At 33.2% G+C, this 16,027-nt stretch overlaps 1 protein-coding gene across 1 annotated transcript in view; it reads left to right on the forward strand.

The window, feature by feature from the left end:
• Nucleotides 1–13,520, forward strand: part of Dhc1 (dynein axonemal heavy chain 1) — a 432,221-nt gene extending 418,701 nt beyond the window's left edge. Inside the window, exons 50-51 of the mRNA XM_089098586.1 lie at nucleotides 5,415–5,572; nucleotides 13,396–13,520. Coding sequence (XP_088954712.1) covers nucleotides 5,415–5,563 — 149 coding nt within the window. The 3' untranslated portion in view covers nucleotides 5,564–5,572; nucleotides 13,396–13,520. The remainder of the gene's footprint in view (nucleotides 1–5,414; nucleotides 5,573–13,395) is intronic.
• Nucleotides 13,521–16,027: the final 2,507 nt, after the last annotated feature.

Here is a 16,027-nt window from a genome sequence, read left to right on the forward strand (position 1 = left end):
GTAGTAGAAAGTTCTGGAAATTAGGTCTTTGAGGATGACAACCCAGCCCTCGGGGCCATAGGGGGTCATTCAGTTGGAAATTGAGAGGGCTAGTGCCCTTTTTAATAGTCGCAAGTGATTGGAGGGTAACTAACCACCCTGTCACACGCACCATTCCCCCAAAAACATCCGATCAAAATTTTCAGATAGCCATTTTGTTCAACGTAGTAGAAAGTTCTGGAAATTAGGTCTTTGAGGATGACAACCCAGCCCTCGGGGCAAGGGTTGTAAGTTATGCCCTGGGGGCAAATAAGATTTTTATTAGTAAAACTGATAATAAGAGTAAAACTGAAACTCTATATCTTCTAACTAATATTTTGCCTGTTTCACAGATATTCACCCTTAATACTTTTTTATTTAAGGTAAAATATGACCGGTCGGAATTACCTCCGTACTTTCGTTCGAATAATTTTTTCCCTGTGCAACGTGCCCATGCTTATGAAACCCGAAATAAATGGAACATTCATACCTAAAATTAAGCACAGGGAGATCACGGTTCTCGCCATTATTTTCAATCACGGGTTCATGGTGTCTTTATCTACGATTTATTGATTGCAGCAAATCTCTTCTAAATATAAAAAAGCAACTTACTTCTATCCTTATAAATAAATTCAAGAATTAATAATATATTAAAAAACTGGGTACATTTGATAATATTGTTTTGTTGGGTGTTTTGCCCTGTGAGCTGCCGGTCATCGGTTACCCTTGCTCGCCCGTCGGTTTTTTTTTGTTGGTTTGTTTTCGGTGGATGTTTGCCCGGTGTCGGTGGGTTTGTGGGGTGGATGCCCGTCTATTGGTGAGTCATGGAATAACTCTTATTTATTTGTTTGTTGTCAAATAGGTTTATTCTGATTAATGTACCGGGTTTTTGTCATTCGACCTTGTGTCTCCGGCGTTTACCCTCTATTTATGTTTATTTTGCACAGATATTTTAAATTTAAACCGTGAACCTTGAAAATTAAACCTTGAACCTTGAAAGTGTTGTCGTAAAAACTTCAAAAGGGCTCATTTGATTGGAAATTGAAAGGGCTAGTGCCTTTTTTAATAGTTGAAAGTGATTGGAGAGCGACTAACGCCCTTCTCACGCCCACCATTCTCCCAATCACATCCAATCAAAAGTTTGAGATAGCCATTTTGTTGAACGTAGTTGAAAGCTGGAAATTATGTCTTAGAGGATGACAACCACCATCACAGCCCTTAGGGTAAGGGTTTTAATTTATGCCCTGGGGGCATTTAAGGTGTTTATAGAAAGCGTTGTCGTAGAAACCCAAAAAGGACTCATCGATTGGAAATCGAAAGGCCTAGTGCCCTTTTTAATAGTCTATTATCTAAAGTGATTAGTGCCCTATTTAATAGTCAAGCCCTCTAAAGTGATTAGAAGGCTTGAAATTTTTATAGTAAAGATCGATGTGGGTATAATGTATGATTTGTTGTTGTTGTTGTTGCTTAGACCAGGTAACTTCGAATCGAAGGAGTTGTCGTAGGAAGTAGGAATTTCGAAAAGGGCTCATTCGATTGAAAATAAAAAGGGCTGATGCCCTTTTTAATACTCGAAAGTGACTGGAGGGCTACTAATCCCCCGACCGAGCCCACCCTCCTAATTGCCTTTATGTTTAAAAACTAAATGTTGCCTTTAGATTAAATCAAAATGCACTGTGTTAATGCTAATTTCCAATAAGGCATCTCGTAAGTATCCCAAGAACGACTGAAGGTATTATGTTCAAACTTTCGGGGCTACTTCTGCTCTTAAAATTTAACCAAGTCAAAATAGCGTAAGTGTATCCAAGATATCAAAGAAAGTAAGCAAATTTTTTTGCGAATGGTATCAAGTTTGTATCAAGTTAATTTCGTATGAAACTAAATTAAACACTACTATTTGTGTCTAGATTTTTAAAAGGGTGTATTTTGTTAAAATGGCTGAAAATTTTTCTCCAGCATACAAATAGCAGGCCAAACTATAAAGTCTTAAGAAAACGAAAACATTTAAAGTATTATTTACTTTTTCCCTGAAAAGAAGGTTAATATAACGAACAGAAATTAATTTAAAAAAACTTTTTCCACAAAATAAGTTTTTCAAAGAAAAGTAAAGAACTCTATTAAACAAAAAATAAGCAAAAATAAAATCAAATAATCTACCAAGCGTGAAACTACCGCAAATCAGCATCGATAAGTAAATGAAACCCAAAACAAACAGAAATTACAATAAATAACCGAGTCAAACTCAAAACGAGCAGAAATTAACATATGTCGGGCTCAAAACCCCTATGCCTTCCCAAGGCCAGAACATAATTTACACTTTCCTGAAAAAAATACAAATGAATGTGCATTGTCAGTTTAATATACATATACTGATATTTGGTAATCAAGTTGTTAATATTATTAAAGTTATAAATGTAAGAACATTTATATTTTTGTAAGCTAGATATCTAGTCTTTTGCTACGGTACCCACTCTGAGCATAATATAGCTGAAGCTCGAGACAGCCATTTTGTTCAGCCTAGTCGAAAATTTAATAAATATATCTTTGAGGATGACTTCATCCCCCACAGTTCCCGGGTAAAGGGCTGCAAGTTGTGAACTTTGCCCATTGTTTACATATAGTATCGGTTATTGGGAAATATACAGACGTTTTCTGGTGGGTTTTTTTCTGGCGGGAGGGTGGGGGGTCGGAAGAAGGGGTTACGTCGGAGGATATTTCCGTGGAGGATATTTTCATGGGGGAAGGGACATATCATCGTTCTTTAGTAATTGATTAAAAATATCTGCCAGATGTTCTGCGATTTCTTCGACGTGTGTCTTACAAAATTCGTAAGGTATTCCGTCGGGCCCTTGTGTTTTATTGCTATCCGTCTCTAGTTTAGCTTTCTTTATTTATTCTTTTGTTAATTTAGCCGTTAGAATATCATTTTCTTCTTTTATCACTTGATTATATTCAATCTTCCGAAAGAACTCGTCCACTCTCTCTCTCTTCTTTTCTATCTCTCTTGTAAATAGATTCTTGTAGAAGGATTTCACTTCTTCAAGGATATCTTCCATTTTCTCAGTTGTTTCCCCCTTTTTCTTTTTAACTCTTTTAAGGTTAGTTTCTTTTGCTTACTTTTTCTCTTTGAAAATAAGTGTTGTTGTTAGTTGCTCATTCCTTATCTGGCTCTTATCCTATATTTTGCTCTTATCCTATAAGCTTCTGCCTTCTTATGTTCTATTTCTCTTATTTCTAGTAGATTCTCGAAGTATTCCTTATTTGAATTTTTCTCTTCATTTATCTCTCTTTTTAGTTCATAAGCCATTCTATAAAGATATTTCAGATACTCATCGCCAGTTTTTGATAATTCTAATGAAATTGTCTTAACCTCTTGCGTAATTCTGGACTTCATCGTCTGTTTTCAGTATTCAGGTAGCAACTTGGAATCTGTTTCCTTCATCGATTTCAATATCTTCACTATCTTTGTCTTACATTCATCACTTCTTAGGACTGCTGTGTTCATTTTCCATGTAGATTAATTTCTTCTTTGTTGCATTTTTTCATTTTTATTTGTAACTAATACTGCATTGTGGTCCGTGAAGACCACATTTGATGGAGACACAGATCAGTCCGCCACCATAATCATGTCCTTCTTGATTGCATCTGGCGCATGTTCTTACATGTCCATCGTACCATACTTGCAATTGTAGTCCATCCATAACAAAAACGAAAAATGGAATGTTCCTCGCTATTTTCATTTTCGCTGTAAATCTTGTTTTTGAAGTTTCTATATATTCACCTCCCTGGTAAACATCCCTTTTACACTGTAGCACCGAACCGTACCCAGTCAATGTTTTTTGCACTGTTCGCCCTTCCATCTCAATATCTCAATGGGTACTCCTTCGATTTTAACCCAGTTCGGTCTATCAGCTTACCATAATTACATATTTTACTTCTCCATCAGTCGTTGCGAATGGGAGCATTCCGTCTTTTCTTTGCTCCAAAAAGTTAAGTTGTTTACAGTTTGTAAATTTAACAAAGATTGTTTTCTTGAACTTCAAACTTGACGCATTTATGCCTATCAGATTTTCTTTTCGCAAACCTTTCTGTTTCATCCATCTGTGTATCTCAAGTTCAGTTGGCAGGTCTTCATCTGTAAATGCGGCGAAACACATAAATGCTGTATTTTTTTGTACATACTTCAGCGTTTTCCCATCTTTTCCTCCAATTCCTCGTACACTGAATTTTTTTTCTCCTTTTTCATAATACTCTAAACACGAGTAAATAAACTAAATAAGTAAAGTGGCACACACACGCGAAAACAAAGCAAAAAAATAAAAATAAAACAATCACCAACACCACCACTAAGAGCTTCCAAAAAAGAAAAAAAGAAATTAAACTAATTGCCAGATTAATTACTTTTATTCAATCTTTCCAGTACTTATACTTTATTTCAACATAAATACATTCTTAGACCACACTGGCTATACATGACAAATGAAACTCAGAGAGGAAAGAAAATAACAAAATGAAAAATAAAATCAAAAACGGCGAAAAAACGAGGATTTTCTCAGCCAGTGGAAAACCATGAAGAAGAAGAAATAAGCAAATATTTCAACAAGGACCTCCGCCAAGTCGTCCTCAGTGCCAAAAAAAAAAAAAAAAAAAAAAACGAAAATCTAACCTTTCGAAGTTTACCCGACAAAGACAGAACAGACACCTTTGAGTGTCTGTTCAGACACCTTTGTTTTTTGTTTTTTGTTTACTTATACTTTACTTATACACCTTTGTTTACTTATACTTTATTTCAACACTTTCTGCGCGCTACCTAGCGGTCTACGCAAATCTACGAAATATACGAATTATTTCAACACTCTTTGCACGCTACCTAGCGGTGTGTGCAAATCCACAAAATATACACTATTTAATAACTTTCCATATTCACACTTAATACCTGCCTATCCTAAATAACTTACTTTTCTGCTTATTCTTATTAAACCTATCCTAAGTAGCTTATTCTATCATTAAATAATGTTTCCTTTTATTTTTAAAAGAAACCACCAAGACTGAAAATACTTTTTAATCTTTTTAATCTATATAATCCTATTTTTGCTATGGAACGCTACCTTTCCGTAAAAAGTGTCCTTAATCAGTTTGCTTTCACTGTGCAAAAACTCCCATATTGTTTTGTATTTTCAGTAAAGTGCTAGTTTTCTTTAATCATACAGACGTAGGGAAATATCATCAGTTGGTTTATTTGCACTAGTTTTATTGATATATTTAAGATAGTCTGTGAAGCAGTAATTTTTGTTATTGGTATTTACAGTTTGGCCTTTGATTTATAATGGTCAAAATTCAAAATCTTCAAATGATTTGTGTGTTTATTCAACAATTCATTTCGCTTTTATTTTCAGGTAAAGATCCTAGATTGTATGAATGTCCCATTTACCGGAAGCCCCAAAGATCCCCACAAGGGTATATTGGGTCTGTTGATTTAGATACAGATGTCAACCCAAAACTTTGGACTCTCCGTGGAGTCGCGTTGTTGTGTGATATTCAGTAATTAGTTTCGGTGAGCCCCCATTATGTTTCTATTAATTATATAATGTTTCATAATTATATAATTATAACTTGGCAAATATTTTAAAGGGAAGAGGGCATCTTAAAACTTTTCTAGGTGGAACTAAAACCCTTCAAAGGTTAAATTTTAGAATGAAAAATTCCAATGAAACCAAACAATATGAAACTAAATAAGTATATCAGACAAAATATACAAAAAAGAAAATAACAAAGTACAAAATTTTTGTTCGTATTTTTATTTTCCCTGTGTTTCTTTACAATATTCAACCGGTTATTCTACTTTTCTTTCGTCTATTTCGTTTTCTTTTTCTTTGTTTTGACGCTATATATAGAATAAAATTAAGCGTTTTCCAGAGACTTTTAAAGTGGCCTTTACTCTAGCCATATTATTGTGAAAATTCTGGTGACTAATTATACAGTACTTGTGGTATTCAAAATGAAGGGTATATGGAGCTTCAATCTCTTTTTTTTTCAATCAGTGAACTTTTTTTGGAGGTAAATATTTCGACAAAATTTATTTTTGGATAAAATTGGATATATTTGGCAAAAACCAAACTGTTGATTTGGTAAAATTAATAAGGATAGGCTCCCCGTCAAACAGTTCGCGGTAACGAACAGTAAGTAAGGAGCGTCCCGGCTCAATAGTAATCGATCGTATCAACACCAGTATCCCCAGGGGTGGTCGTAAAATATCATGGGAGGGCTCATTCTAACGGAAATTAAAAGTTCTAGTGCCCTTTTTAAGTGATCAAAAAATGGAGGGCAACTATGCCACCTCCCACGCTGATTTTTTCCCCAAAGTCACCCGATCAAAATTATGAGATAGCCATTTTGTTCAGCATGGTCGAAAAATACAATAACCATGTCTTTGAGGATGACTTAATCCCCCACAGTCCCCGGGGGAAGGTCCGTAAGTTATGAATTTGGTATGTATGTACATTTTGCCTTTGTTATTGGGAAGTATACAAAAGTTTTCAGGTTTTTTTCTGGTAGTTGGGGGGGGGGGGGGTTTACGTGGGAGGATCTTTCCATGGAGGTACTTTTCATGGGGGAAGGGATATTGATTTGAAAGGGGCGCCGGATTTTCGAGCATTATTTAAAAAAAACGATAAGAAATTGAATAAAAAAAAACTATTTTTCAACTGAAAGTAAGGAGCAACATAAAAACTTTAAATTAACTGAAATTGTTATATATATGATTGGCCTCACCCCCTAGTCATTACCTCGCTCTTCACGCTAAATTTTTATTTTTGTACTTTCATCAAAGGTGTTTATTCTAATTAACAGTCTTTGTGATTAAGAGGTCATTCTTAAATAATTGGAACAAAAATTGAACTTTAGTGTAAAGAGTGAGGTATTACCTAGGGGGTGAACAACCTAATATACGTAATGAAAATATATGAATATGGACGTTTGTTACGTAAGTTAATTCGTAAGATACGTCATATCAAAATTTCGAGAAAGCCATTTAGACAAAAAAAAAGTCAAATTAATATGCAAATTTCGTTTCAATTATTCATGCACTGTGAGTCAAAATCAAAACTGCATCAATTCAAAAACGTTCAGAAATTAAATAAAAAAACATGTTTTTTTAACAGAAAGTAAGGAGCGACATTAAAACTTAAAACGAAGAGAAATTATTCCGTATATGAAAGGGACTGTCCCCTCCTCAACGCCTCGCTCTTTACGCTAAAGTTTGACTCTGCCTCACAACTTTATTTTTTAAAACAATAAAAAACTTTAGCGTAAAGAGCAAAGCGTTGAGGAGAGGACAGTACCTTTCATATACAGAATAATTTTTATTAGTTTTAAGTTTTAATATTGCTCCTTATTTTCAGTTAAAAAAAACTTTTTTTTTTATTTAATCTCAATGAAAAGTTCTTTGGAATGCCTACAATGGGTAAGAAAAAAGGACTTTTTGTTTCTTGTTTTGCTTGTGGGGAGACATTGCGCGATATAAGACGTAGATTCCTATTAGTCGAAGAAAAGATTATAATACGTAATTTAGAGGATTATGTGCAATATGAATATTTGGTCCTCTTAGTCTGCAAGAGCGTGCGTGCTTCCACGCAAGTTTTGATATTCTGCCTTCCTTTTAGTGCTATAAACACGGAAACTTTTCCCAGTTTTTAGTGATCATCTCAATTATAATTATTTTCTTCAGTCGTTTTAACATTTAATTATTTATTTTTTAAACTGTTTCTTTAATGGTTTAAATCTTTATTTTTATTGTTTTAGTTTATTCTAAATTTCAATCATTAGCCCAAGTGGGAAATTTCCGCAAAAACCACATTTTCAGTTGCATGATGTACCATTAGGTGCTGTTTTGGTAAAATTGACGGATATTACCCACCAATGAAAATACATACCAATGAAGAATTAAAATAGATTTCAGTTAGTCATTGATTACGCAGGAAAACTTGTAATCCTAACCAGGGGTGTCGATTGCGAGGGTATTTGCCCTCCACTCTCCTAGCTTTTGAACTTATTTTTATTTTACTTTAATCCAAAAATGTCTTTTCTGTTGTTATCATTGAAAAAAACGACCCCTAAGATTTTGAAAAATGCATCCCCCCCCCGCTAAATTCTTATAAATAGCCACTAAATCCTAAATCTTTTAACCCTAGATGCTGCAGTTACATTAAACAAAATTTTGTTAAAGAAATAAACATTGTTTAAATTCTTAATGGGACAAGTCTGTTGAAACAACCAGACGATGGATAATTGTTTGGTTGACTCCTGCCCTCTTCCCCCAAATACTAACGAAGCTGACGACTACTCATACTGCTTCGCAAAGAAATGAAAAATGAATAGGGCTGAAAAGGAAAAATAAGAAAAAGGGATTTTATGCATAGCCGGAAATTCATTAAATTTTAAGTCTTATTTTACGCAAAACCCGCTAATGGAAGACCCTGGAAATTCAGCATTAAAATAAATCTCAGGAATATGTATCATAAGTAAATTCTCACCTTTCACTGGAATATTTATTTGACCTCGGATAACAGGTATGAAAATGACCTCGAATGCCTTCAGGTATGAAAACGAACAATAAAATACTCAGCTTGTTCAACTTCTAGCACGAATATTAGACAAAAAAGCTTGGTTTTATATATTGTATTAGGACATAAGACTATGCACTTTACAACATTGTACAAATCATTCAAGCTGCCAACATCTTTCTCGTCAGAGAGCTTCAAATATTTACTCCATTTATAAAATAGCTGAACACAACTCCGACCCATAGTAACCTGTATTTTAGAAATATATTTTCAAAGGAACTGTTTCAGTAATGATAACTCTTTCCCAAATGACAGCATTTTATAATACTGTGGCTTCTGTGTGAATGTTTATAAGAGCATAGCGTTACCAAACTTATGGTTAGAGCTTATATGATTAGTGCCAGATTTTGTTTTCCCTTTTGTGTTGATATAGAGAAAATTAATTTGGCAACTGAACGTCTCATGTAACAAAAATCCCATATATGCGAAACACTAAAATTTTTTGTCTTACAAAACTATTCCCCATATTTTCATAAATCCGTATATATTCCAAAACCTTCTAGGCTGTTTTGTTTTCATCCACTGAACTAAGTGTGGGACGATTATGAGTCATTTTTCTAATTTAAGAAAAAGGGGCCAATAAATCTAAAAGTACTTCAATAGCTTCGTAATTTCTATCACCGAAAGTGTGCACCATACAGATAGAGGCACTTACTTTCCTTTTCAAATTTGCCGCCATAATCGAACCCAGATATGTCAGAACTTCGAACGGAGATATTCCAGATCATCTTTAAGCATGATTTTTGTTTATGCTCACAGTTTAAGTTTGATGGGTGTTTAGGACTGTTGAAATGAGACTTTATGCATTTTTATTCTTGGTTTGTGATTCAAATTTTTATCAATTGAGTTTTTACATTCTTTTGCTTACTTTGATTTATTCATTCCATCATCAAAGTTCTGATGCAAAAGTGTTTTAGTAAACATGGTTGCACATTAGGGTAATAGGAGTAACTCTCACCAGTATATTTCCAATGATCACTGCATAATTTGGGGGACAATTCCTTAAATTACACCTAAGTTTGAATATTTGGACAACTATATATTTTTTAGTCGTAAGGTCTCTTCTGAAACTGCGAATCTGTTTCTACTCCGACAGTTACTAGTTACTATCGGCCTAAATGCACTAAAATATTCCAGGTATAACCACTATGTGTCTGATGAATTGGCTTTACGAGAACGCCCCGATGAAAATCTCGTTGAAAGAAAATCTACAGTTAGGCACATATGCGCAATATGTGGGACAGTCTAGCCTGAAACTCAGGATTCCTCAATTGTTATCTATAATTTTTGTGATATTTGTCTGTTTTGGGGTTTTATCAAATTCCCCCTTCCCCAAAAAAGGAAATAAATTCCTGCCTATCGACCTAACGGTCAAGGTTAAGACTGTTTCATAGTTCTTTATTTACTAACTATGCTAAGACGAAAAACTTTACTATGGTTTCAGTCAGGGTTGCCACCCTGACCTGGAAGAATTTACTAAATCGGAGAGGAAAAATTTACTAGATCACATCTGTTTTTACTAAATGCTAAAAAAATTTTTTGCGCGTGTGGATACGCCGCACACGCACCATCAAGCATCCATTTTTACTATAGGAGCATAATCAATTTCCTTTTTTCTTCTTTTTTTCTCCTTTCCTCTTTTCTTTCGTTTTCATAGTATGATTGAAAATTCCGGAAACCTACAAGTTCAAAAATCTTTTCTTTGAATATATTTATATATATATATATATATATATATATATATATATATATATATATATATATATATATATATATATATATATATATATATATATATATATATATATATATATATATATATATATATATATATATATATATATATATATATATATATATATATATATATATATATATATATATATATATATATATAATGTTACATTTCTACTAACTTTTAATTTCTCTCAACATGCTCCTTTTTTCTCAATAAAAATTTTCAAACTGAGGAGATTCGCCTAATCACCTTGGGCGGTTGGCTTTTGTTTTGATTCCAATAGATTCCCAATCATCACCAATCCAAGTGTCATTATAGCTTCATTTTTATTTGGTAAGATTTGATACACAGAAAGCTGCTTTTGTCGACCTTTAGACGCCGGAAGTGAAGTGTCTGTTTATGAAAATAGGTGACTACTTGTCTGTCTCTGAGACAGACAAGAAAAATTGTAAAACAGACAAGCAAAAATTGGAAATTGTCATATGTTTACGATAATTTTTTCCCTGAATTTATGGAAAATAAAAAAAAGTTTTGTTTACTATAAACTTTTTACTAGTTTTTACTAGATTTCGGGAAATTTACTAGATCCTCTAAATTTACTAGATTTTTTTTTACTAAATCTAGTAAAATCCTACTGACGGTGGCAACCCTGGTTTCAGTATAGAGAATGGGTATACCATTTGAAAGAATTTAGGTCTTATATATTTTTTTTTATTATTGGAGGCAATTACTAAGCTACATGGCTATTGAAGAAATTTGTTTCTTTATGTCACCAAAATATCATTAACTCAAACTCATTTCTTCTAAAAAAATTTTATAATTAGAAAAAGATTTTTAAACTCCTACTGGTATATATTTTCAAGCGCCAATTCTTTTCTAACCAATATTTTGACCATTCTTATACCTTGTCATCATCTGTTTTTTTTTTTTTTTTTTTTTTTTTTTTTTTTTTTTTTTTTTTGCAAAATTAAGTTTAGGCGAAAATAGGAACTTGAAAATAAATCACTGAATGTTCAGAAAATTAACAACCAAGTAATCTTAAAGGAATATCGAATTATCAACTATTTAGTAAAAATAATCTATTTAGTAAATATCAACTATTTAATCAACTAATTTAAAAAATCAACTGATCAACTTATCAACTAATCAACTGATTTAAAAAAGCAACTATTACAAACTATTTAGCAAAAATAATCGATTTAGTAAAAATCAACTATTTAATCAATTAATTTAAAAAATCAACTTATCAACTTATCAACTGATTTAAAAAAACAACTATTACCCACTATTTAGCAAAAATAATCTATTTAGTAAAAATCAACTATTTAATCAACTAATTTAAAAAATCAACTGATCAACTTATCAACTAATCAACTGATTTAAAAAAGCAACTATTACCAACTATTTAGCAAAAATAATCTATTTAGTAAACATTTAGTAAAAATAACCGAGTGGGAGCCTATGAAGAAGCATGTTTTAAAACGTTGTTTTGGATTTATGACATGATCCTAAGCGTAACTTAAAATAGTAGCTATAAATTCACAGTTTTCTTTATGATTTTTATCAAGTTTTGTGTTCACTAATCGATTTAGTGTAGAAATAGTATTAATGTTGTTTATTAATTTTGCTTCTTTTTATACTTGATTAAAGATACACTGTAACTATCTGAATGTTATTTATTCGTATATGCTATGAATATCCTGGAGTTATTATAAGAAATAGATCTATCTTAAGTTTCCAGGATCTTAGAGATGTTTGAGTATTTTCATCTTTTACTGTATAAAAATCTCAGTAGAATAAAAACTTTTAATGTTTTGTGTTTAACAATTAACTTCTGTTATTGCAAATATGATTTAAATATTTACAAAACACTACTTTCCTCTATGTTCTTCTATTCCCCCTCCCCAACTCCACCACCACGAGCAAAAGCCGAAGTGGTATTTCTAGAAATACTACGAGGCAATTTTTTTACTCGTATAAAATCGTATAATCGCTGTAGTTTTAGAAATTTTCTGTTTATCTTTTTGTTATTGCCATAGAATTTTATCCTAATTGTTTCTACCAGTTTTTTTTTTTTTTTAAACTTATTAGTTGTAGCTATTAATTTATTACTGTATGTTTTATTATTAACATCTGTCACGCTTCGCAACAGCTAAGCGTGAAGACTTACCCCTTTTTTGTAGCTCCCCACACCCTTAGAGATATGAATAAAATACATCGATTAATATCAGGTATTTGAAAACTATATAAAAAGTTACTCAAGCTACCAGTATCTCCATCGTGGCAGAGTTTCGAACTTTCAGACTATTTATCGATGACGGAACGGAACGGGACCGAACGCATCGCATCGATTATGTAACGCAACTACTACCCGTATTAACTAAAGTTTAAGAAATATGTTTTTCATGGAAATGTCTTATTGCTAAAAATTTGCCAGCAAAGATTAAGCGAAAAATGATAAATATTCCCGGGATCTAGCATCACAGTTCAGTTATTATTTTTTAATGGTCGTGAAATCGTTCAAGCTATTTCCTTAATTTAAAAAAAAGTGTACTCTGTTAGGAATTTGTGTTACATGACTTAAGATTGTCATATACATTAACACAATATCCCAGAAAGCTGGGGAATTGCCATGCCCCAGTTTTCCATTTTTTGACGTATTTAAATGGAATTTTTAAACTTACCCAAGCATCATAATGAAAATATTGATATAAATCCTTATAATTTCATCTAAACCACGGGGCGTAATGGCGTAAACCTTGCTTGTCTCCTTGGAAATAAAGGTATAAAAAAAAATTATTCTATTAGATATGATTTTTTTCATTTATCTGACGTATAGAAGAATTGAAAATAATGATGAATGTTATAATTGTAGAAAAGGAAGTTGATTTAAAAGACTAATTTTTTTTGGTGGGCCAGTCATATTTTATTAGCAAAACCAATCAATAAATAATTAATCGGCATATCGAGTACTGAATAAGATATTAATTTGAACTCGAACTAATTGTCTTTTTCCAGGTATTACCCTTTGCTTTTTCGAAACTCACCATTTTTTACCCCCACCTCATATCTGGGCACAAAGTAATTAGAAAGCTAAATCACCAAGAAATATCAAATAGAGTAGACTCTACCCCAAAGTCAACACGTTTCAAGAGATGGAGCGATCCTGAAATTAAATTTACTATTCCTATTAACACAAAGCTAGTAAACATTTCTCTGCATGCTAATCAAGATCTATTCTGGGAGAATTCGGTAATAGAATGGTTCTTAGAGGATGGTTCAAGATATGCCTACCCCGCTTTCAGTGAATGTCTATATATTGGAAGTATCGATGGCAATAAACAGTCTATTGTGGCACTTAATTTATGTGGTGGCCTTAGTGGTCTTATTAACACAGATGTGGAGACATTATTTATAGAGCCTATTAGAGACTGTCCATTAAAAGAGGGTATGTTTCCACATACTTTAATATCATCGAATCTTTGGTCGATGGCTGATCTGAGAAATGATGTTTACCAAATGGAAAGGCAGAGAAGGAAGAGGAGGTATATTGAATCAGAAGAGGAAAGTCTTGATGAAGATGAATACGAAATTTATAAAAAGTATTCAAGTATTGAGGATTTTGACTTGGTTCTTGATGAAGATTTGGGGGAGAGTTATGAGCAGTTTGAGGATTATATGGATGTAGAAGATTTTAATGTAAGTATCAATAGTTCTTACGTTTATTTTTCTTGTTGAGCATTTGCATAGCCGTACGATAACTTTACATTCCTTCTTACAGTATAGTTGAATCTACTGGTAATAATCCTTGATTTTGATAAAAATCAGTTAAAGCGTTTTCGATAATAATTAACTGAATGCATCTCTGTTTTTGCTGTTTTACACTTTACATTTAAATGCTTCTTTTTAGTGTGATTCTCATGATCAAAAGTTTCGAAAATTTATGCATAATATTTTATTCACAAAATTAACAAACTACTACTACTACTACTAATAACAACTCACCGCAGCACCAAGCCGCCTGAGGCCAACACAGCTACGCACGCTTCTCCTCCACCCCAATCTATTCAAAGCCTCCCTTTTTACACCCGCCCACGAAGTTCCCATTTCCATTAAATCTTTCTTTATGACGTCCTCCCACCCCAGACGAGGACGACCTGCTTTCCGTTTAGCCCTAGACGGTTGGCCGAAAAGAACAATCTTCGGCAATCTATCATCCTTCATCCGCACAACGGGCCCTAGCAACCTCAAATTTTCTTTCATTAAAGCCCTAGAGAGCGGTACTGAACCACATTTTTCGTATAGCCTATTGTTTGAAATACGGTCAGTCAACCGGGTATCCAGAACAATCCTTAAGTTATTTATCTGGAAAAGATCTAGCAAATCTTCATCCGCTTTTCGGAGCGCCCATGTTTCAAAGTCATATTTGACTACTTCCATCACTGTAGCTTCTAACATTCTAATCATGGTTTGCAGAATTATCATTCTATTCTTCCAAACTTTTTTTTAACTGTGAAAAACACCCTGAGCCTTGGCTATTCTACTTTTAACATCTTCACTGCTCACACCATCATTACTAATAATACTACTAAGGTAAGCGAAGCTGCCCACCTGATCAATTTTTTCGTTACCCAACGTCACCTTTTTATCTTCACTTAATCCTAGCCTTAGTGACTTAGTCTTCTTAACATCAATTTTCAAACCTATTCTAGCACCCTGTACTCTCAAAACCCCAAGAACTTCATTCATTTTACTCACACTTTTATTTAGGATGATTACACCATCAGCATAATCGAAGTCCAGTAGACTTTTTCCTCTCCATTTGATTCTGTGGTCTCCCGTTGCCTTTCCTTTTCTTCTTAAGACAAAATTCATCAAAATAGTCAATATAAAGGGGGATAGAACACAACCCTGCTTAACTCCTGATTTAATACAAAACCAGCTGCTAACCTCATTTCCTACCTTAACCGCAGCAGTGTTATTCTCGTACCTAGCACTAATCACTTTAATGTATATGTCTGGTATACCATACAAGGATATAACCTTTACTAAAGCTCTTCTATCAATAGAATCAAACGCTAACTCATAATCTATAAAACTGAGGACCAAAGGTGTTTGAAAACTCAGGCACTTCTCTATTATTAGCCTAAGAGTGAAAATTTGGTTGACACATCCTCTACCTTTTCTAAAACCGCACTGTTCTTCTCTTAAAACTTTGTCAACGGCATCTCTCAGTCTAAAAAGTATCATATTACTAAGTAATATACTACCTACAGAGAGCAGACTAATGCCTCGATAATTACCACACTCACTTTTATCACCTTTCTTATGAAGTGGCTTAATTAAGGTTTTCCTAAAACCTTTAGGTACTTCCCCTTTTTCCAAAATCATATTAACAATCTTCAGTAACTTATTTCTAACCTCCGAGCCACCATATTTAAGAAACTCATTTACCACCCTATCAGCACCTGGAGCCTTATTATTTTTTAATCCTTTTAGTACTGTCGCTAATTCCTCCTCACAAAACAAATCTTCCTTCACATTCAAGGTATCACAAACTTTTTCAATTTCCTCTATATCTTTTCCTGCAACTCTATCTCGGTTAAGCAAATTCTCAAAATGTTCAGCCCATCTCTCTTTAGTTTTTTCT

The sequence above is a fragment of the Artemia sp. Qi Xiang Cuo genome, chromosome 13 (genome assembly GCF_049724085.1).
Source record: "Artemia sp. Qi Xiang Cuo chromosome 13, ASM4972408v1, whole genome shotgun sequence".
In the NCBI taxonomy this organism is placed as follows: Eukaryota; Metazoa; Arthropoda; class Branchiopoda; order Anostraca; family Artemiidae; genus Artemia; species Artemia sp. Qi Xiang Cuo.